Genomic DNA, 23,058 nt, shown 5'->3' with positions numbered 1-23,058 from the left:
GCCCCACCCGCATGGATGACGTGTCGCATGGATCACGTCATCCATGCGCATGGGGCGCTCTGACGTCATTCTGGAGCACCCCGGGAGCCGCACGGACTGTAAGTATACTGCTCCCCCGCTCCCCACTACTACTATGGCAGCCAGGACTTTAATAGCGTCCTGGGTGCCATAGTAACACTGAAGGCATTTTGAAGATGGATCCGTCTTCAAATGCTTTCAGTTCACTTGCAGTGTTACGGATCCGGCGGGCACCTCCGGCAAATGGAATACACGCCGGATCCGGACAACGCAAGTGTAAAAGAGGCCTAAGACTGCATGGACTTATGTTCTTATGTTTTGTACTGCTAACTATTTGTCAATATACTGTAGTTAGGTTCCATAATATAGTGGAGTGACATAATTACATCACTACTTTTTTATACAATATTTTATTATGCCTGGGCCACGAATTTGAATCGACGTTTACATTGCGTGTAATTTTAATTGTTCTATGTATCTCTATCTGTTGATATAAGATCCCCAATGATTAGCTTCCCACACCAATAAAAGCGGAGAGATTTCAGGCATAAAAATAAGAGCAGAGCAACCGAGCCACATGTGCAGATGTTTACGGATATATTTCTGTAATCTTCTCCTGACGCAGCGGAGATGACAGTCGTCTTGTGGAAGCAATGGGTAAATATAATATTGTGATTCACCTTTCAACTGAATGTCAGGTGGATTCCAGTTATTGACACTGAGTTCAGCATCACATAAGTTTTCACTTTATCCCTTTAATCCATACACCTTTGCAGGCATTTCCAGCAGTAAAAGGTTTACGGATATTATTGGTTGACATTTTCTCATATAATGTTTGCAGTTTGTTTCTGAATTAGTATCTTTGTGGTAAGGTTTCCACCTAAAGGCTTAAACATCACAAAATCATTCTTCTCTACATGCATATGAGATTAGGTACTCTTACTTGTGAGATCACGAAAGTACCGCTGTTCACTGCTGCTCCGGTTTCCATCTACTCATATATGATGTACAATTCAATTGCACACCTGAGTATACAGTTAAAGTGGTTATCGCATGAATAATGTAAAAAATAAAAATCATAGATAATCTAGTATTTGACAACCTCTTTCTAACAAAGCTAGGACCAGCCCTGTACCTCACATGGATCCAGAGATCTCCCCATTCATTGCTCCATTTATTCTGCTAGATTTATTTCAAACTGTCAGCTTAGGGGATGTGTCCTTCCTCAGAGGTTTGTCCTTTCTGTCGCAACTGATGGCGGGTGGAGGATGGAACTGAGCAGGTGCTTCCATCTCACTAAGCAGGACAGAGAAATTTGAAAAAGAGCAAACAGCAGGTGGCGCTATTCAGATAGATTTCATTGAATAACTCAGTAGCAATAATACATTTACATTTTATGCAATTTCAAAATATTCAGATCCAGGTGCTGATTTGAAAACTGTAGAATATTTTTTTTATGTAACAACCCCTTTAATTCCCATCAGACCCCTACATAGACAAAGAGGCTCATGATTACTCATTTAAGTGCATCTAGACCTTGAAGCTCTGTCTCATCATCATTCAGCTTTAACAGCTATTAAGATATATTAAGAAATGAATACATTTTATAAAACAACACTCAGCCTGCACCCATCAGACTTTGTGTGTGTGATCTATTCATTCCCATTTTTGGTCTTAAATATACAAGCCATTGTACAGCAATATGAATGCATCCAGAGACATGAAATATAAGAAGAGAACCCAATAAATCGAATAACTTAGAAAATGTATGCACGGTTTAATTCTTTATTGATCAAACGAGTCAGCATTAAATGTCATTAACGTATTTTCAGCAATTTTTTCTGTAACTGGTGTGACCTCCTCAGGCAGCCATTACTGGAAACAATTTTGTGAAATGCGATTAGTCTTGCATGTTTGGAGGAATTCTTACTTCACAATTCACTATTTATGGTTATTCTTGCATGGATGCCCCACTTCAGATCCTGCTTCTACATTTCTTTTCACCTCATTCAGACATACCAAGACATTTCTTCAGATTTTTCTGTTTTTAAAGGACTTGGGGATTAGGACTATTCTGTTTAGGGTTCTAGTCTTGCTGCAAGACCTAACATTTGTTGATCTTCCCAGATATACAGTACAAGTGGTCCCTCAAGATACAATGACCTCAGGATACAATATTTTCAACATACAATGGTCTTTCCTGGGGTATCGTAAGTTGGTTGTATAATAGCTCCTACTTACAGTACAGTGCTACATCTCCTGTACTGCCCTCTTTCAGTGCCATGAAGATCTGCTCCTTTGGGCATCATCTGGAAGCAGCTCCATTTTATTTTTCTTGTACACTGTGTGCTGATTTCCAGCTTCCAGCATATATTCCTGACTATTATACAGTTCAGACCAAAAGTTTGGACACACCTTCTCATTCAAAGATTTTTTATTTTCATGACTATGAAGGCATCAAAACTATGAATTAACACATGTGGAATTATAAACATAACAAACAAGTGTGAAACAACTGAAAATATGTCATATTCTAGGTTCTTCAAAGTAGCCACCTTTTGCTTTGATTACTGCTTTGCACACTCTTGGCATTCTCTTGATGAGCTTCAAGAGGTAGTCCCCTGAAATGGTCTTCCAACAGTCTTGAAAGAGTTCCCAGAGATGCTTAGCACTTGTTGGCCCCTTTGCCTTCACTCTGCGGTCCAGCTCACCCCAAACCATCTCGATTGGGTTCAGGTCCAGTGACTGTGGAGGCCAGGTCATCTGGCGCAGCAACCCATCACTCTCCTTCATGGTCAAATAGCCCTTACTTTCAAAGTTTTCCCAATTTTTCGGCTGACTGACTGACCTTCATTTCTTAAAGTAATGATGGCCACTCGTTTTTCTTTACTTAGCTGCTTTTTTCTTGCCATAATACAAATTCTAACAGTCTATTCAGTAGGACTATCAGCTGTGTATCCACCTGACTTCTCCTCAACGCAACTGATGGTCCCAACCCCATTTATAAGGCAAGAAATCCCACTTATTAAACCTGACAGGGCACACCTGTGAAGTGAAAACCATTTCAGGGGACTACCTCTTGAAGCTCATCAAGAGAATGCCAAGAGTGTGCAAAGCAGTAATCTAAGCAAAAGGTGGCTACTTTGAAGAACCTAGAATATGACATATTTTCGGTTGTTTCACACTTGTTTGTTATGTATATAATTCCACATGTGTTAATTCATAGTTTTGATGCCTTCAGTGTGAATCTACAATTTTCATAGTCATGAAAATAAAGAAAACTCTTTGAATGAGAAGGTGTGTCCAAACTTTTGGTCTGTACTGTATGTGAGGAGTTGCTTTATCTGTCTTAGTTATCTGCTAATTATTCTAATTCTTAAATCTTCATTGTCTCTTAGTTTAGGATGACATTTTGTGGCTTTTGAACTAAGTACTTGTTTTCCTTAGCATTATGAACTCGTTACAATGGTTTCAACTAGAGCTGAGCGAATTTCCAGTTATAAAATTCTTTCACGCTTCGTTTACTGTTAAAAGGTCCGTTATGGATTCTGTTACCACGGACCATAACGTGATTCTATGACGGAATGCCTTTGGAGGCATTCCGTTATTCATTCCGTCATAATAGAAGTCTATGGGCTGCAAAACGGATCCGTCCCATTTCAGTTATGCAGGGGAATCCTCTCCTGCATAACGGAAATGAGACGGATCCGTTATGCAGCCCATAGACTTCTATTATGACGGAATGAATAACGGAATGCCTCTAAAGGCATTCCATCATAGAATTGCATCGTGGTCCGTGGTAACGGAATCCATAACTCAATTCACCTTTTACCAGTAAACGAAGCGTGAACGAATTTCATAACCGGAAATTCGCTCATCTCTAGTTTCAACATACAAAGGTCATGCTGGAACCAAATAATATTGTAACTTGAGGGACCACTTATACTGACATTCTCCCAGAGGCTCAATTAGCAGCTGCCCTTGCCCGGCGTGCGCGTGTCGGGAGAAATCCTACTGTCAGACGGGACCCGGAGAGGGGGAGGCCGGACGTCTCCTCTTCAGCAGCAGGCGGCAGGGACGCAGGACCAGGATCGGCAGCTGCCCCAAGCGGGGGTGAGTGTGCCCAGCGTGGAAAGGTGCTGCAGGCAAGTCCGGAGGAACGGCGGGGTCAAGATGGCGGCCGTGTGCTGGATGAGGCGGGTAGCATGTAGCTGGCCTGGAGTCGTCGTCAGCCCCTGTGGTGGTGGCCCCTGGTGGCGAAGCTGCGGTACTGCAGCCTTGGAGGACTGCGATGGTAGGAGAGGGCACAGTCGGTGCTGAAGAACCGCGGGCGTCCAGAGGAGAGGTCTGCGCCGGTCAAGCTCCTCAAGATTTGTAGGTCAAGATTTGTAAAGGGGAGTACGTGGATATATTCTCGTTACTCCCACTGGAGAGATTTAATTTTGATAGGGACCTGTCACGATCGCGCAATGCTCTGGCTACCAGGCCGCAATGCAGGGAAAAGGGAGCTGGTCACCTCCTAACGCTTCCCTCAACAGGCCCTAGTCTCCTAACTGTATGAGCCCCCTTCAGTGGTAAGAGGACTCATACCCACGTGCCTAGAGATCTAGGAATCCCTGCATTGCCCTACAAGTACCACTGATCACCCAATGAACGCAAAAACCCTCACTCATTGGGTGAAAGCATTGCTGATACGTCACCTAAATAAGCATTTCTGGGCAACAGATCATGATGCATAAACAGTAATCTGCTACCCAGGGCCGTCTTTAATATTGATTGGACAAAAATTTACTTGGGCCCCCTGGATACCGCCTTCCCACACCTTAGCAGGCAATCACGCCCTCCACCACAACACACACACAAAAAATCCACACATCTGGTAGAGTACAGTGAATGACTGTAAATACTAGTTCTGAAGACTCCAGCGGCTCTGGGCAACTGGGCTCAGGCTGGAAGTGGGTACCGCTCTGCAGGAAGGAGACCAGGGCTCGGCTCACCCTAGTATTACAGTGCACCCCAGCACCCCACAGTATGCAGTATAGCACCCTATAGTATACAGCACCACACAGTATGCAGTACAGTACCCCACAGTATATAGTAGAGCAGTATAGCAGCCCACAGTATACAGCACCCCACAGTATACAACAGTATACAGTAGAGCAGTATAGCACCTCACCGTATACAGCACCCCAAACTATACACGATACAGCACCCCAAACTACACTGCGTGCAGAATTATTAGGCAAATGAGTATTTTGACCACATCATCCTCTTTATGCATGTTGTCTTACTCCAAGCTGTATAGGCTCGAAAGCCTACTACCAATTAAGCATATTAGGTGATGTGCATCTCTGTAATGAGAAGGGGTGTGGTCTAATGACATCAACACCCTATATTAGGTGTGCATAATTATTAGGCAACTTCCTTTCCTTTGGCAAAATGGGTCAAAAGAAGGACTTGACAGGCTCAGAAAAGTCAAAAATAGTGAGATATCTTGCAGAGGGATGCAGCACTCTTAAAATTGCAAAGCTTCTGAAGCGTGATCATCGAACAATCAAGCGTTTCATTCAAAATAGTCAACAGGGTCGCAAGAAGCGTGTGGAAAAACCAAGGCGCAAAATAACTGCCCATGAACTGAGAAAAGTCAAGCGTGCAGCTGCCAAGATGCCACTTGCCACCAGTTTGGCCATATTTCAGAGCTGCAACATCACTGGAGTGCCCAAAAGCACAAGGTGTGCAATACTCAGAGACATGGCCAAGGTAAGAAAGGCTGAAAGACGACCACCACTGAACAAGACACACAAGCTGAAACGTCAAGACTGGGCCAAGAAATATCTCAAGACTGATTTTTCTAAGGTTTTATGGACTGATGAAATAAGAGTGAGTCTTGATGGGCCAGATGGATGGGCCCGTGGCTGGATTGGTAAAGGGCAGAGAGCTCCAGTCCGACTCAGACGCCAGCAAGGTGGAGGTGGAGTACTGGTTTGGGCTGGTATCATCAAAGATGAGCTTGTGGGGCCTTTTCGGGTTGAGGATGGAGTCAAGCTCAACTCCCAGTCCTACTGCCAGTTTCTGGAAGACACCTTCTTCAAGCAGTGGTACAGGAAGAAGTCTGCATCCTTCAAGAAAAACATGATTTTCATGCAGGACAATGCTCCATCACACGCGTCCAAGTACTCCACAGCGTGGCTGGCAAGAAAGGGTATAAAAGAAGAAAATCTAATGACATGGCCTCCTTGTTCACCTGATCTGAACCCCATTGAGAACCTGTGGTCCATCATCAAATGTGAGATTTACAAGGAGGGAAAACAGTACACCTCTCTGAACAGTGTCTGGGAGGCTGTGGTTGCTGCTGCACGCAATGTTGATGGTGAACAGATCAAAACACTGACAGAATCCATGGATGGCAGGCTTTTGAGTGTCCTTGCAAAGAAAGGTGGCTATATTGGTCACGGATTTGTTTTTGTTTTGTTTTTGAATGTCAGAAATGTATATTTGTGAATGTTGAGATGTTATATTGGTTTCACTGGTAAAAATAAATAATTGAAATGGGTATATATTTGTTTTTTGTTAAGTTGCCTAATAATTATGCACAGTAATAGTCACCTGCACACACAGATATCCCCCTAAAATAGCTAAAACTAAAAACAAACTAAAAACTACTTCCAAAAATATTCAGCTTTGATATTAATGAGTTTTTTGGGTTCATTGAGAACATGGTTGCTGTTCAATAATAAAATTAATCCTCAAAAATACAACTTGCCTAATAATTCTGCACTTCCTGTATACATGATACAGCACCCCAAACTATACAGTACAGCAGTATAGCACTCCACACTTTACAGCACCCACAGTATACAGTATACAGCCCCCCACACAGTATACAGGCTCCCACACAGTATACAGGCCCCCCACACTATACAGGCCCCCACACAGTATACAGGCCCCCACACAGTATACAGCCCCCCCCACAGTATACAGGCCCCCACACAGTATACAGGCCCCACACAGTATACAGGCCCCACACAGTATACGGCCCCCCACACAGTATACGGCCCCCCACACAGTATACGGCCGCCCACACAGTATACAGCCCCCCACACAGTATACAGGCCCCCCACACAGTATACAGGCCCCCCACACAGTATACAGGCCCACCACAGTATACAGGTCCCCCACAGTATACAGGCCCCCCACAGTATGCAGCCCCCCCACAGTATGCAGCCCCCCCCCACAGTATACAGCCCCCCTCACAGTATACAGCCCCCCACAGTATACTGGCCCCCACACTATACAGCACCCCACTATACAGTAGTTTACAGTATATTAGTATAACAGGCCCTGTCACCTTTTTCTGATGTAATCTTCACAAAAAAAGCCAAACTTCTCCTGCAACACTCTTGATAGGACCTGTGATGACCTCATAAGTGACCAGTAATATTGCTAGGTTACTGGTCACATGGTGATGATGTCATCTAAGGTCCTAGATCACAGCTGAGCTCTCACAGTACGCTGGCTGGACTCAGTGTCGGCAGGCATGGCAGCACCTCCTGTGTAGCTGACAGCCTGACACCCGGGGCAGTGGCTAGCAGGGCTCAAGAGGCAGCTGCCTTGGGCCCCCCAGGAGCAACTGGGCCCGGGGCAGCTGCCCCTTTTTCCCCTTGGTAAAGACGGCCCTGCTGCTACCCAGGAAAGATGATTCTCTGTGGGAACAAGCGATCACTAGTCCCCGTAAAGAGGAGCTGAGTGAGTGCTGCATGTAAATGCAGCTTTTACCTCCTGACAAGCTGGCAATTATCAGGAAAAACTGTTTGTTCCTAGTTATTGCCTGCTGTGTCAACCTATGTAAAGGAATCTTTAGACTAGACAGTCTAAAAATTTTGATTAGTAAAGCTCCCCATTGTTCCACGGTTAGGTTTAACATCTTCTTTTTAATGCAGTGGGCTTTTTTTTCCTGACAGACAATGCTCATCTGAGTTCCTCTTGCTTGAGGTTCCACAAATTTTATGGGTTATTTAAATATTTCCATCAATGACTCTTCCATTACCTGCAATCCTGGCCACCCAGCTGTGCAAGAAACTACAGCCGGTCCCATTCACTTGAATGCAGCTGCCCTGGAATTCTCCTGCACAATGGGTGGTCAGGGGCTGTTGTGCAGGGAAAGACTGTGAAGGGGCCCCAGTCAGCACTGCGTCCCCATATACATTAGACCAGGGATGCTCAACCTGCGGCCCTCCAGCTGTTGTAAAACTACAACTCCCACCATGCCCTTCTGTAGGCTGAAAGCTGTAGGATGTCCGGGAAAGATGGGAGTTGTAGTTTTGCAACAGCTGGAGGGCCGCAGGTTGAGCACGCCTGCATTAGACAGAAGTTAGTTGATGGTTGAACATCTGTTAAACAAACTATCATCTGGGGAATTATCTTTTCACATATGGGACCATACACATTTTAGTCCATATTAGCCATTACAGTTGTTCAAACTGGCCATACAGGTTCAGTGACACCGGAGGATGCACAAAAGAGCTTTCTGGGAGCATTTTTTGGATGAAAATTTCAAGCATGGTTATCTTGTGGGATGATGATTGTCTGTCATCAGTGGGTTTAAATGATAATTTGTTAAATTTCACCTGATTTAAATCTTACAACTTTAAATTTGCAGTATTGCCCATTATAAATGAACCTAAGGAATCGTAGCATACTTTTTTATTTCTTTTGTAGAATTCATGAGACGGGTAGACTGTAAACTCAGCAGTGTCAGTATATGCAGCTCCATGTCATGCATAACTACATGATCCATTTGTTGCAGAAGTATAGTAGTTGGAATATAACTATAACTGCAATTATTTTTACAGCAGTAAATTATATTGACTTCTACTTTACTGTAGCTTGCAGGGTTTAGCTCGCATCACTGATTTCTTACTGTGAGTCATTAAACTATCTTAACAACCTTGAAGAGAACAGTCACATTTCATGTAGACGATCAATGCTTATAAAGTGCATGTCCTGATCAGGAAATCTTCCAATGGATGTAATATAAGTGAAACTATATTTCTAACCTCCATGTAAAACATAGAGCGTGGTACAGAAAGACTTTAATTATGTAACATTGTAGTCCATTTATTTCACACTTTTCATGAAAATCATATTTCAGAAAACATGAGAAGAATTTTACAAATAGAACTCATATAATATTATGAATTGTTCCAAAATATTAATGCTATATACATGAAGATAATACAGCATTTATAGTCCTTTGTGTAGAATTGTATCGATAATACAAATTTTTTTTTTTTTTTACGACATGGAGTCCTGCCCATGTGTCCATTTTATTGGCTAGATTTTGGCATCGTCTGGAGTTGCTAGATCCCATTGCTTGGCTTGTCATCCAGCTGGAACCCTGAATTTGTCTCTCCATTAAGTGTATCCGGTTTAGTTTCTTCTTCACTATTAACTGTCTTGTTTTTAGTAATATACAAAATCAGTTGGTATCCTAGGAGAGAGGGTATAAGTCATGTTAGATGATATAACTGTTAACTTTGTAATGTGATTTTGTAATCAGATTTTGACAGTTGATAGAAAAAATTTAAAAAAGTCTTGCACTCATTAATAAGAAACTATACTATAAACGGAGCCGAAAGAACCATATCCCATATCGTAGGGTTTCATACAGGAAGCAAATAATACATTATATTTTTGTATCAGGTTAAGTGTTGAGCGAATCGAAGTTGACGAAGTGGAATTTGATCCACATTTCAGGAAAAATTTGATTAGTCACGAATAGAGTTGAGCGAACACCTGGATGTTCGGGTTCGAGAAGTTCGGCCGAACTTCCCGGAAATGTTCGGGTTCGGGATCCGAACCCGATCCGAACTTCGTCCCGAACCCGAACCCCATTGAAGTCAATGGGGACCCGAACTTTTGGGCACTAAAAAGGCTGTAAAACAGCCCAGGAAAGAGCTAGAGGGCTGCAAAAGGCAGCAACATGTAGGTAAATCCCCTGCAAACAAATGTGGATAGGTAAATGAATTAAAATAAAAATAAAAAAAATAAAAATGAACCAATATCAATTGGACAGAGGTCCCATAGCAGAGAATCTGGCTTCACGTCAGCAGAGAATCAGTCTCTTCATGCCATAGCAAAGAATCTGGCTTCATGTCAGCAGAGAATCAGTCTCTTCATGCCATAGCAGAGAATCTGGCTTCATGTCAGCGCAGAATCAGTCTTCATGTCATAGCAGAGAATCAGGCTTCACGTCACCCGCCACTGGAACAGGCCACTGTCACACATTTAGGCCCCGGCACCCAGGCAGAGGAGAGAGGTCCCGTAACAGAGAATCTGGCCTGATGTCAGCACAGAATCTGTCTTCATGTCATAGCAGAGAATCAGGCTTCACGTCACCCACCACTGGAACAGGCCACTGTCACACATTTAGGCCCCGGCACCCAGACAGAGGAGAGCGGTCTCGTAACAGAGAATCTGGCCTTATGTCAGCGCAGAATCTGTCTTCATGTCATAGCAGAGAATCAGGCTTCACGTCACCCACCACTGGAACAGGCCACTGTCATACATTTAGGCCCAGGCACCCAGGCAGAGGAGAGAGGTCCCGTAACAGAGAATCTGGCCTTATGTCAGCGCAGAGTCTGTATTCATGTCATAGCAGAGAATCAGGCTTCACGTCACCCACCACTGGAACAGGCCACTGTCACACATTTAGGCCCCGGCACCCAGACAGAGGAGAGCGGTCCCGTAACAGAGAATCTGGCCTTATGTCAGCGCAGAATCTGTATTCATGTCATAGCAGAGAATCAGGCTTCACGTCACCCACCACTGGAACAGGCCACTGTCACACATTTAGGCCCCGGCACCCAGACAGAGGAGAACGGTCCCGTAACAGAGAATCTGGCCTTATGTCAGCGCAGAATCTGTCTTCATGTCATAGCAGAGAATCAGGCTTCACGTCACCCACCACTGGAACAGGCCACTGTCACACATTCAGGCCCAGGCACCCAGGCAGAGGAGAGAGGTCCCGTAACAGAGAATCTGGCCTTATGTCAGCGCAGAATCTGTATTCATGTCATAGCAGAGAATCAGGCTTCACGTCACCCACCACTGGAACAGGCCACTGTCACACATTTAGGCCCAGGCACCCAGGCAGAGGAGAGAGGTCCCGTAACAGAGAATCTGGCCTTATGTCAGCGCAGAATCTGTCTTCATGTCATAGCAGAGAATCAGGCTTCACGTCACCCACCACTGGAACAGGCCACTGTCACACATTTAGGCCCAGGCACCCAGGCAGAGGAGAGAGGTCCCGTAACAGAGAATCTGGCCTTATGTCAGCGCAGAATCTGTATTCATGTCATAGCAGAGAATCAGGCTTCACGTCACCCACCACTGGAACAGGCCATTGTCACACATTTAGGCCCCGCCACCCAGACAGAGGAGAGCGGTCCCGTAACAGAGAATCTGGCCTTATGTCAGCGCAGAATCTGTCTTCATGTCATAGCAGAGAATCAGGCTTCACGTCACCCACCACTGGAACAGGCCACTGTCACACATTTAGGCCCAGGCACCCAGGCAGAGGAGAGAGGTCCCGTAACAGAGAATCTGGCCTTATGTCAGCGCAGAATCTGTCTTCATGTCATAGCAGAGAATCAGGCTTCACGTCACCCACCACTGGAACAGGCCACTGTCACACATTTAGGCCCAGGCACCCAGGCAGAGGAGAGAGGTCCCGTAACAGAGAATCTGGCCTTATGTCAGCGCAGAATCTGTATTCATGTCATAGCAGAGAATCAGGCTTCACGTCACCCACCACTGGAACAGGCCACTGTCACACATTTAGGCCCCGGCACCCAGACAGAGGAGAGCGGTCCCGTAACAGAGAATCTGGCCTTATGTCAGCGCAGAATCTGTCTTCATGTCATAGCAGAGAATCAGGCTTCACGTCACCCACCACTGGAACAGGCCACTGTCACACATTTAGGCCCCGGCACCCAGACAGAGGAGAGCGGTCCCGTAACAAAGAATCTGGCCTTATGTCAGCGCAGAATCTGTCTTCATGTCATAGCAGAGAATCAGGCTTCACGTCACCCACCACTGGAACAGGCCACTGTCACACATTCAGGCCCAGGCACCCAGACAGAGGAGAGCGGTCCCGTAACAGAGAATCTGGCCTTATGTCAGTGCAGAATCTGTCTTCATGTCATAGCAGAGAATCAGGCTTCACGTCACCCACCACTGGAACAGGCCACTGTCACACATTCAGGCCCCGGCACCCAGACAGAGGAGAGCGGTCCCGTAACAAAGAATCTGGCCTTATGTCAGCGCAGAATCTGTCTTCATGTCATAGCAGAGAATCAGGCTTCACGTCACCCACCACTGGAACAGGCCACTGTCACACATTCAGGCCCAGGCACCCAGGCAGAGGAGAGAGGTCCCGTAACAGAGAATCTGGCCTTATGTCAGCGCAGAATCTGTCTTCATGTCATAGCAGAGAATCAGGCTTCACGTCACCCACCACTGGAACAGGCCACTGTCACACATTCAGGCCCAGGCACCGAGGTAGAGGAGAGAGGTCCCGTAACAGAGAATCTGGCCTTATGTCAGCGCAGAATCTGTATTCATGTCATAGCAGAGAATCAGGCTTCACGTCACCCACCACTGGAACAGGCCACTGTCACACATTTAGGCCCCGGCACCCAGACAGAGGAGAGGTTCATTCAACTTTGGGTTGCCCCGCAATATAATGGTAAAATGAAATTAAAAATAGTATTGAATGAGGAAGTGCCCTGGAGTAGAATAATATATTGTTAAGGGGAGGTAGTTAATATCTAATCTGCACAAGGGATGGACAGGTCCTGTGGGATACATGCCTGGTTCATTTTTATGAACGTCAGCTTGTCCACATTGGCTGTAGACAGGCGGCTGCGTTTGTCTGTAATGACGCCCCCTGCCGTGCTGAATACACGTTCAGACAAAACGCTGGCCGCTGGTCAGGCCAGCACCTCCAAGGCATAAAAGGCTAGCTCTGGCCACGTGGACAATTTGGAGACCCAGAATTTGAATGGGGCCGAACCATCAGTCAGTACGTGGAGGGGTGTGCACAGGTACTGTTCCACCATGTTAGTGAAATGTTGCCTCCTGCTAACACGTTCCGTATCAGGTGGTGGTGCAGTTAGCTGTGGCGTGGTGACAAAACTTTTCCACATCTCTGCCATGCTAACCCTGCCCTCAGAGGAGCTGGCCGTGACACAGCTGCGTTGGCGACCTCTTGCTCCTCCTCTGCCTTGGGCTTCCACTGGTTCCCCTGTGACATTTGGGAATGCTCTCAGTAGCGCGTCTACCAATGTGCGCTTGTACTCGCGCATCTTCCTATCACGCTCCAGTGTAGGAAGTAAGGTGGGCACATTGTCTTTGTACCAGGGATCCAGCAGGGTGGCAACCCAGTATTCCGCACACGTTAAAATGTGGGCAACTCTGCTGTCGTTGCGCAGGCACTGCAGCATGTAGTCGCTCATGTGTGCCAGGCTGCCCAGAGGTAAGGACAAGCTGTCCTCTGTGGGAGGCGTATCGTCATCGTCCTGTGTTTCCCCCCAGCCACGCACCAGTGATGGGCCCGAGCTGCTTTGGGTGCCACCCCGCTGTGAACATGCTTCATCCTCATCCTCCTCCACCTCCTCCTCCTCATCCTCGTCCTCCTCGTCCTCCAGTAGTGGGCCCTGTCTGGCCACATTTGTACCTGGCCTCTGGTGTTGCAAAAAACCTCCCTCTGAGTCACTTTGAAGAGACTGGCCTGAAAGTGCTAAAAATGACCCCTCTTCCTCCTCTTCCTCCTGGGCCACCTCCTCTTCCATCATCGCCCTAAGTGTTTTCTCAAGGAGACATAGAAGTGGCATTGTAACGCTGATAACGGCGTCATCGCCACTGGCCATGTTGGTGGAGTACTCGAAACAGCGCAACAGGGCACACAGGTCTCGCATGGAGGCCCAGTCATTGGTGGTGAAGTGTGTCTGATCCGCAGTGCGACTGACCCGTGCGTGCTGCAGCTGAAACTCCACTATGGCCTGCTGCTGCTCGCACAGTCTGTCCAGCATATGCAAGGTGGAGTTCCACCTGGTGGGTACGTCGCATATGAGGCGGTGAGCGGGAAGGCCGAAGTTACGCTGTAGCGCAGACAGGCGAGCAGCGGCAGGGTGTGAACGCCGGAAGCGCGAACAGACGGCCCGCACTTTATGCAGGAGCTCTTACATGTCGGGGTAGTTGCGAATGAACTTCTGCACCACCAAATTCAGCACATGCGCCAGGCAAGGGATGTGCGTCAAACCGGCTAGTCCCAGAGCTGCAACGAGATTTCGCCCATTATCGCACACCACCAGGCCGGGCTTGAGGCTCACCGGCAGCAACCACTCGTCGGTCTGTTGTTCTATACCCCGCCACAACTCCTGCGCGGTGTGGGGCCTGTCCCCCAAACATATGAGTTTCAGAATGGCCTGCTGACGTTTACCCCGTGCTGTGCTGAAGTTGGTGGTGAAGGTGTGTGGCTGACTGGATGAGCAGGTGGAAGAAGAGGAGGAGGAAGCTGAGTAGGAGGAGGAGGAGACAGGAGGCAAAGAATGTTGCCCTGCGATCCTTGGCGGCGGAAGGACGTGCGCCAAACAGCTCTCCGCCTGGGGCCCAGCCGCCACTACATTTACCCAGTGTGCAGTTAGGGAGATATAGCGTCCCTGGCCGTGCTTACTGGTCCACGTATCTGTGGTTAGGTGGACCTTGCCACAGATGGCGTTGCGCAGTGCACACTTGATTTTATCGGACACTTGTTTGTGCAGGGAAGGCACGGCTCTCTTGGAGAAGTAGTGGCGGCAGGGAACAACATACTGTGGGACAGCAAGTGACATGAGCTGTTTGAAGCTGTGTGTGTCCACCAGCCTAAATGACAGCATTTCATAGGCCAGTAGTTTAGAAATGCTGGCATTCAGGGCCAGGGATCGAGGGTGGCTAGGTGGGAATTTACGCTTTCTCTCAAATGTTTGTGAGATGGAGAGCTGAACGCTGCCGTGTGACATGGTTGAGATGCTTGGTGACGCAGGTGGTGGTGTTGGTGGTACATCCCATGTTTGCTGGGCGGCAGGTGCCAACGTTCCTCCAGAGGCGGAGGAAGAGGCCGAGGCGGCGGCAGCAGCAGAAGAGGCCGAGGCAGCAGCAGCAGAAGAGGTAGCAGGGGGAGCCTGAGTGACTTCTTTGTTTTTAAGGTGTTTACTCCACTGCAGTTCATGCTTTGCATGCAGGTGCCTGGTCATGCAGGTTGTGCTAAGGTTCAGAACGTTAATGCCTCGCTTCAGGCTCTGATGGCACAGCGTGCAAACCACTCGGGTCTTGTCGTCAGCACATTGTTTGAAGAAGTGCCATGCCAGGGAACTCCTTGAAGCTGCCTTTGGGGTGCTCGGTCCCAGATGGCGGCGGTCAGTAGCAGGCGGAGTCTCTTGGCGGCGGGTGTTCTGATTTTGCCCACTGCTCCCTCTTTTGCTACGCTGTTGGCTCGGTCTCACCACTGCCTCTTCCTCCGAACTGTGAAAGTCAGTGGCACGACCTTCATTCCATGTGAGGTCTAGGACCTCATCGTCCCCTGCATCGTCTTCCACCCAGTCTTGATCCCTGACCTCCTGTTCAGTCTGCACACTGCAGAAAGACGCAGCAGTTGGCACCTGTGTTTCGTCATCATCAGAGACGTGCTGAGGTGGTATTCCCATGTCCTCATCATCAGGAAAAATAAGTGGTTGTGCGTTAGTGCATTCTATCTCTTCCACCCCTGGGGAAGGGCTAGGTGGATGCCCTTGGGAAACCCTGGCAGCAGAGTCTTCAAACAGCATAAGAGACTGCTGCATAACTTGAGGCTCAGACAGTTTCCTTGATATGCATGGGGGTGATGTGACAGACCGATGGGCTTGGTTTTCATGCACCATCTGTGCGCTTTCTGCAGAAGACTGGGTGGGAGATAATGTGAACGTGCTGGATCCACTGTCGGCCACCCAATTGACTAATGCCTGCACCTGCTCAGGCCTTACCATCCTTAGAACGGCATTGGGCCCCACCAAATATCGCTGTAAATTCTGCTGGCTACTGACACCTGAGGTAGTTGGTACACTAGGACGTGTGGCTGTGGCAGAACGGCCACGTCCTCTCCCAGCACCAGAGGGTCCACTAACACCACCACGACCATGTCCACGTCCGCGTCCCTTATTAGATGTTTTCCTTATTGTTCCCGTTCACCACAATTTTGAGAATGGCAAATTTGGGAATGGTTTTTCAACCCAGAAAAAAAAGTGTGCTTTTACGGTCACTACAAATAACTTGACCAGCTAAAACAGTAGAGATTTGGTTAAATAGAGATGTGAGGCCTGTTTTTTTTTGCGCTGTGTGACAGGTATAGGTTTAATCACAGAATCAGATTTCTATCAGCACGCTAGCGTGTGTCTTAGGTTTTTCTGAATGACACTATCACTAGCTTCAATGTAAGATATTCTTTTTGGGATAGATTTCAAGTAGGCCTCAAATACCAGAAACTAGTTATTTTGAGAATGGCAAATTTGGGAATGGTTTTTCAACCCAGAAAAAAAAGTGTGCTTTTACGGTCACTACAAATAACTTGACCAGCTAAAACAGTAGAGATTTGGTTAAATAGAGCTGTGAGGCCTGTTTTTTTTTGCGCTGTGTGACAGGTATAGGTTTAATCACAGAATCAGATTTCTATCAGCACGCTAGCGTGTGTCTTAGGTTTTTCTGAATGACACTATCACTAGCTTCAATGTAAGATATTCTTTTTGGGATAGATTTCAAGTAGGCCTCAAATACCAGAAACTAGTTATTTTGAGAATGGCAAATTTGGGAATGGTTTTTCAACCCAGAAAAAAAAGTGTGCTTTTACGGTCACTACAAATAACTTGACCAGCTAAAACAGTAGAGATTTGGTTAAATAGAGATGTGAGGCCTGTTTTTTTTTGCGCTGTGTGACAGGTATAGGTTTAATCACAGAATCAGATTTCTATCAGCACGCTAGCGTGTGTCTTAGGTTTTTCTGAATGACACTATCACTAGCTTCAATGTAAGATATTCTTTTTGGGATAGATTTCAAGTAGGCCTCAAATACCAGAAACTAGTTATTTTGAGAATGGCAAATTTGGGAATGGTTTTTCAACCCAGAAAAAAAAGTGTGCTTTTACGGTCACTACAAATAACTTGACCAGCTAAAACAGTAGAGATTTGGTTAAATAGAGATGTGAGGCCTGTTTTTTTTTGCGCTGTGTGACAGGTATAGGTTTAATCACAGAATCAGATTTCTATCAGCACGCTAGCGTGTGTCTTAGGTTTTTCTGAATGACACTATCACTAGCTTCAATGTAAGATATTCTTTTTGGGATAGATTTCAAGTAGGCCTCAAATACCAGAAACTAGTTATTTTGAGAATGGCAAATTTGGGAATGGTTTTTCAACCCAGAAAAAAAAGTGTGCTTTTACGGTCACTACAAATAACTTGACCAGCTAAAACAGTAGAGATTTGGTTAAATAGACATGTGAGGCCTGTTTTTTTTTGCGCTGTGTGACAGGTATAGGTTTAATCACAGAATCAGATTTCTATCAGCACGCTAGCGTGTGTCTTAGGTTTTTCTGAATGACACTATCACTAGCTTCAATGTAAGATATTCTTTTTGGGATAGATTTCAAGTAGGCCTCAAATACCAGAAACTAGTTATTTTGAGAATGGCAAATTTGGGAATGGTTTTTCAACCCAGAAAAAAAAGTGTGCTTTTACGGTCACTACAAATAACTTGACCAGCTAAAACAGTAGAGATTTGGTTAAATATAGATGTGAGGCCTGTTTTTTTTTGAGCTGTGTGACAGGTATAGGTTTAATCACAGAATCAGATTTCTATCAGCACGCTAGCGTGTGTCTTAGGTTTTTCTGAATGACACTATCACTAGCTTCAATGTAAGATATTCTTTTTGGGATAGATTTCAAGTAGGCCTCAAATACCAGAAACTAGTTATTTTGAGAATGGCAAATTTGGGAATGGTTTTTCAACCCAGAAAAAAAAGTGTGCTTTTACGGTCACTACAAATAACTTGACCAGCTAAAACAGTAGAGATTTGGTTAAATAGAGATGTGAGGCCTGTTTTTTTTTTGCGCTGTGTGACAGGTATAGGTTTAATCACAGAATCAGATTTCTATCAGCACGCTAGCGTGTGTCTTAGGTTTTTCTGAATGACACTATCAGTACCTTCAATGTAAGATATTCTTTTTGGGATAGATTTCAAGTAGGCCTCAAATACCAGAAACTAGTTATTTTGAGAATGGCAAATTTGGGAATGGTTTTTCAACCCAGAAAAAAAAGTGTGCTTTTACGGTCACTACAAATAACTTGACCAGCTAAAACAGTACAGTTTTGGTTGAATAGAAATGTCAAGTCTATTTTTTAGGCGCTGGGTGACAGGCTCAACTTGCCCCTGATGTAATATATGGCCAAAAAATAACCACACTGTTGATGGTTAAATGCACTTGGGTGACACAGGCTCAGCCTGCACCAGATGTAGTATATGGCCAAAAAATAATCAGACTGTTGATGGTTAAATGCACTTCGGTGACACAGGCTCAGCCTGCAGCTGATGTAGTATATGGCCAAAAAATAACCAGACTGTTGATGGTTAAATGCACTTCGATGACACAGGCTCAGCCTGCAGCTGATGTAGGATATAGCACAAAATAACCACACTATCGATGGTTAAATACACTTGGTGATAGCTTGTGCTGGCGCACCACAAGTCACAAAATGGCCGCCGATCACCCCAGAAAAAAAGTGATCTAAAAACGCTCTGGGCAGCCTCAAAAAAGTGAGCAAGTCAATAATAGCACTTCAATGATCCACAGCTGCAGATCGATCACAGAATGAAGTCTTTTGGAGGAGTTAATCTGCCTAATCTCGCCCTAACGTCGCAGCTGCAACCTCTCCCTATACTGATCATAGCAGAGTGACGTGCGGCGCTACGTGATTCCAGCATAAATAGAGGCTGGGTCACATGCTGCACTGGCCAATCACAGCCATGCCAATAGTAGGCATGGCTGTGATGGCCTCTTGGGGCAAGTAGTATGACGCTTGTTGATTGGCTGCTTTGCAGCCTTTCAAAAAGCGCCAAGAAAGAGCCGAACACCGAACCCGGACTTTTACTATACAGTTCGGGTTCGCTCATCCCTAGTCACGAATAGAGTTGAGCGAACACCTGGATGTTCGGGTTCGAGAAGTTCGGCCGAACTTCCCGGAAATGTTCGGGTTCGGGATCCGAACCCGAACCGAACTTCGTCCCGAACCCGAACCCCATTGAAGTCAATGGGGACCCGAACTTTTGGGCACTAAAAAGGCTGTAAAACAGCCCAGGAAAGAGCTAGAGGGCTGCAAAAGGCAGCAACATGTAGGTAAATCCCCTGCAAACAAATGTGGATAGGGAAATGAATTAAAAAAAAAATAAAAAAAAATGACCCAATATCAATTGGACAGAGGTCCCATAGCAGAGAATCTGGCTTCATGTCAGCAGAGAATCAGTCTCTTCATGCCATAGCAGAGAATCTGGCTTCATGTCACCCACCACTGGAACAGGCCACTGTCACACATTTAGGCCCAGGCACCCAGGCAGAGGAGAGAGGTCCCGTAACAGAGAATCTGGCCTTATGTCAGCGCAGAATCAGTCTTCATGTCATAGCAGAGAATCAGGCTTCACGTCACCCACCACTGGAACAGGCCACTGTCACACATTTAAGCCCAGGCAGAGGAGAGAGGTCCCGTAACAGAGAATCTGGCCTTATGTCAGCACAGAATCTGTCTTCATGTCATAGCAGAGAATCAGGCATCACGTCACCCACCACTGGAACAGGCCACTGTCACACATTTAGGCCCAGGCACCCAGACAGAGGAGAGAGGTCCCGTAACAGAGAATCTGGCCTTATGTCAGCGCAGAATCAGTCTTCATGTCATAGCAGAGAATCAGGCTTCACCTCACCCACCACTGGAACAGGCCACTGTCACACATTTAGGCCCAGGCAGAGGAGAGAAGTCCCGTAACAGAGAATCTGGCCTTATGTCAGCACAGAATCTGTCTTCATGTCATAGCAGAGAATCAGGCATCACGTCACCCACCACTGGAACAGGCCACTGTCACACATTTAGGCCCCGGCACCCAGACAGAGGAGAGAGGTCCCATAACAGAGAATCTGGCCTTATGTCAGCACAGAATCTGTCTTCATGTCATAGCAGAGAATCAGGCATCACGTCACCCACCACTGGAACAGGCCACTGTCACACATTTAGGCCCCGGCACCCAGACAGAGGAGAGAGGTCCTGTAACAGAGAATCTGGCCTTATGTCAGCACAGAATCTGTCTTCATGTCATAGCAGAGAATCAGGCATCACGTCACTCACCACTGGAACAGGCCACTGTCACACATTTAGGCCCCGGCACCCAGACAGAGGAGAGAGGTCCTGTAACAGAGAATCTGGCCTTATGTCAGCACAGAATCTGTCTTCATGTCATAGCAGAGAATCAGGCATCACGTCACCCACCACTGGAACAGGCCACTGTCACACATTTAGGCCCAGGCACCCAGGCAGAGGAGAGAGGTCCCGTAACAGAGAATCTGGCCTTATGTCAGCGCAGAATCAGTCTTCATGTCATAGCAGAGAATCAGGCTTCACGTCACCCACCACTGGAACAGGCCACTGTCACACATTTAGGCCCAGGCACCCAGGCAGAGGAGAGAGGTCCCGTAACAGAGAATCTGGCCTTATGTCAGCACAGAATCTGTCTTCATGTCATAGCAGAGAATCAGGCATCACGTCACCCACCACTGGAACAGGCCACTGTCACATATTTAGGCCCAGGCACCAAGTCAGTGGTGTAGTACAGTCGATATGAACCACATGAAGTTTCACCAAATATCCAGTCTGCAGGTTTGCAATAGGGTCATACCAATATACTGGAGCTGCAGCAATGATCACTTGTTAAATATAGTTCCATATATTCATAAGCTGTTAGCAGAGAGTCAGGACATGCTAAATAAACCTCTTCAAATGTGCTATTAGATAACTGAGGAAAGTTTTAACAGACAGAGTCTTTACAGTGGACTCTTCCAGAAAGCCCCCTGTGTATTCTGCTACTTGGTTTGGTCTCCTCAGTGCAGAAATTTACTGTGAAGGAGGTAGGATCTCTGTCTAAGTTTTCTAAAGCTAAAGTTCATTTATCTATTGTAAAAAGTTATAATATATACCCATAATAGTTCTGTAGAATGTAAAGAGGTGACTGTATGTTTTTAAGCAGCCTTTAAACCCTGCAGCACATGCTAGGCTGAGTAGATGATGTACAGTTAGAGAGCCATGTGTTCTTCCTAAAATGGCTGCAAGACATGCTGTATTCCAGGTCACCCTGCTGCAATATCTTTGTAAATGATTTTCTCTTGTTCATTTTTCTGTATGCTTTGTTATATCCTGTAACATGTATGTGGGAATGTAATATAATGACTGCCTGTTATGATATAGGTGGGCTGGTGACCTGGCTGTATACCACATAGTGGCAGTGTTTCCCTGTTGTATTACAGGCTCCAGCCAAGTGCACTCCACCTCAATAAAGCTTTAAACCACAGAAGACCTGAGTGTCGTCCCTTAGAGTCCACTTAGAGTTTATGCCTGGCGGAGCTGGTGACCGAGTGAGTGTGAAAGCTGGAGGTGTCGCAGATGGTGCAAGGAAAAGAGGGTTACATTTGGTGCCGTGACTCGGATGTCATCATTCTGCTCAAAGTGACCAGTGAAGATACCTAAAGTCACCAGTGTGCGAGTTCTGAGGTGATTGTGCCACGGCGGAGCTGCTAGGCGGCAGATTGACCTTATTAGCGGTTTATATCCTCTCAGGAATAGAAGATGAGTGGACGAGCCAGAGCCCACGGAAGAGCACGTGCCAGGGGGCAGCCCAGCCAAGGACAGCCTGGACAGGAGCAAGAGGCTCAAGAACCTAGACGCATTGAAAGACCCCAGCAGCCACCAGCCGAGCCTTTGCTTGTGGGAAGAGGGCGCCAGAGAGGCCCGCCAGTAGTGGAGAGACCTCCGACTGATATTCTGCAGCTTTCAGCTGGATTTCAGGACATATCCCTCGGAGAACGGGGTGGCCGCAGGCGTGACTTCCATGACCTTGGAGTGAACACCCGGCAGACCATTGAATAGAAATGTGAGACCTGTTTTTTTTTTGCACTGTGTGACAGGTTAAGGTTTAATCACAGAATCAGACTTCTATCTGCACGGTAGCGTGTGTCTTAGGTTTTTCTGAATGACACTATCAGTACCTTCAATGTAAGATATCCTTTTTGGGATAGATTTCAAGTAGGCCTCCAATACCAGAAACTAGTTATTTTGAGAATGGCAAATTTGGGAATAGTTTTTCAACCCAGAAAAAAAAGTGTGCTTTTACGGTCACTACAAATAACTTGACCAGCTAAAACAGTACAGATTTGCTTGAATAGAAATGTGAGACCTGTTTTTTTTTGCACTGTGTGACAGGTTAAGGTATAATCTCAGAATCAGACTTCTATCTGCACGGTAGCGTGTGTCTTAGGTTTTTCTGAATGACACTATCAGTACCTTCAATGTAAGATATCCTTTTTCGATAGATTTCAAGTAGGCCTCCAATACCAGAAACTAGTTATTTTGAGAATGGCAAATTTGGGAATAGTTTTTCAACCCAGAAAAAAAAGTGTGCTTTTACGGTCACTACAAATAACTTGACCAACTAAAACAGTACAGATTTGCTTGAATAGAAATGTGAGACCTGTTTTTTTTTGCACTGTGTGACAGGTTAAGGTTTAATCTCAGAATCAGACTTCTATCTGCACGGTAGCGTGTGTCTTAGGTTTTTCTGAATGACACTATCAGTACCTTCAATGTAAGATATCCTTTTTGGGATAGATTTCAAGTAGGCCTGCAATACCAGAAACTAGTTATTTTGAGAATGGCA

The 23,058-nt window shown here is 46.1% G+C and overlaps 1 protein-coding gene across 1 annotated transcript in view; it reads right to left on the bottom strand.

Annotated features, from left to right (window-relative positions):
• Positions 1-9,367: 9,367 nt before the first annotated feature.
• LOC120993858 (ileal sodium/bile acid cotransporter-like) overlaps positions 9,368-23,058 on the bottom strand; it is a 60,970-nt gene continuing 47,279 nt past the window's right edge. The window contains exon 6 of the mRNA XM_040422332.1: positions 9,368-9,508. Coding sequence (XP_040278266.1) covers positions 9,378-9,508 — 131 coding nt within the window. The 3' untranslated portion in view covers positions 9,368-9,377. The remainder of the gene's footprint in view (positions 9,509-23,058) is intronic.

The sequence above is a fragment of the Bufo bufo genome, chromosome 3 (genome assembly GCF_905171765.1).
Source record: "Bufo bufo chromosome 3, aBufBuf1.1, whole genome shotgun sequence".
In the NCBI taxonomy this organism is placed as follows: Eukaryota; Metazoa; Chordata; class Amphibia; order Anura; family Bufonidae; genus Bufo; species Bufo bufo.
Note: the sequence above shows the minus strand (reverse complement) of the source record. Positions and strands in the feature narration are given on the sequence as shown.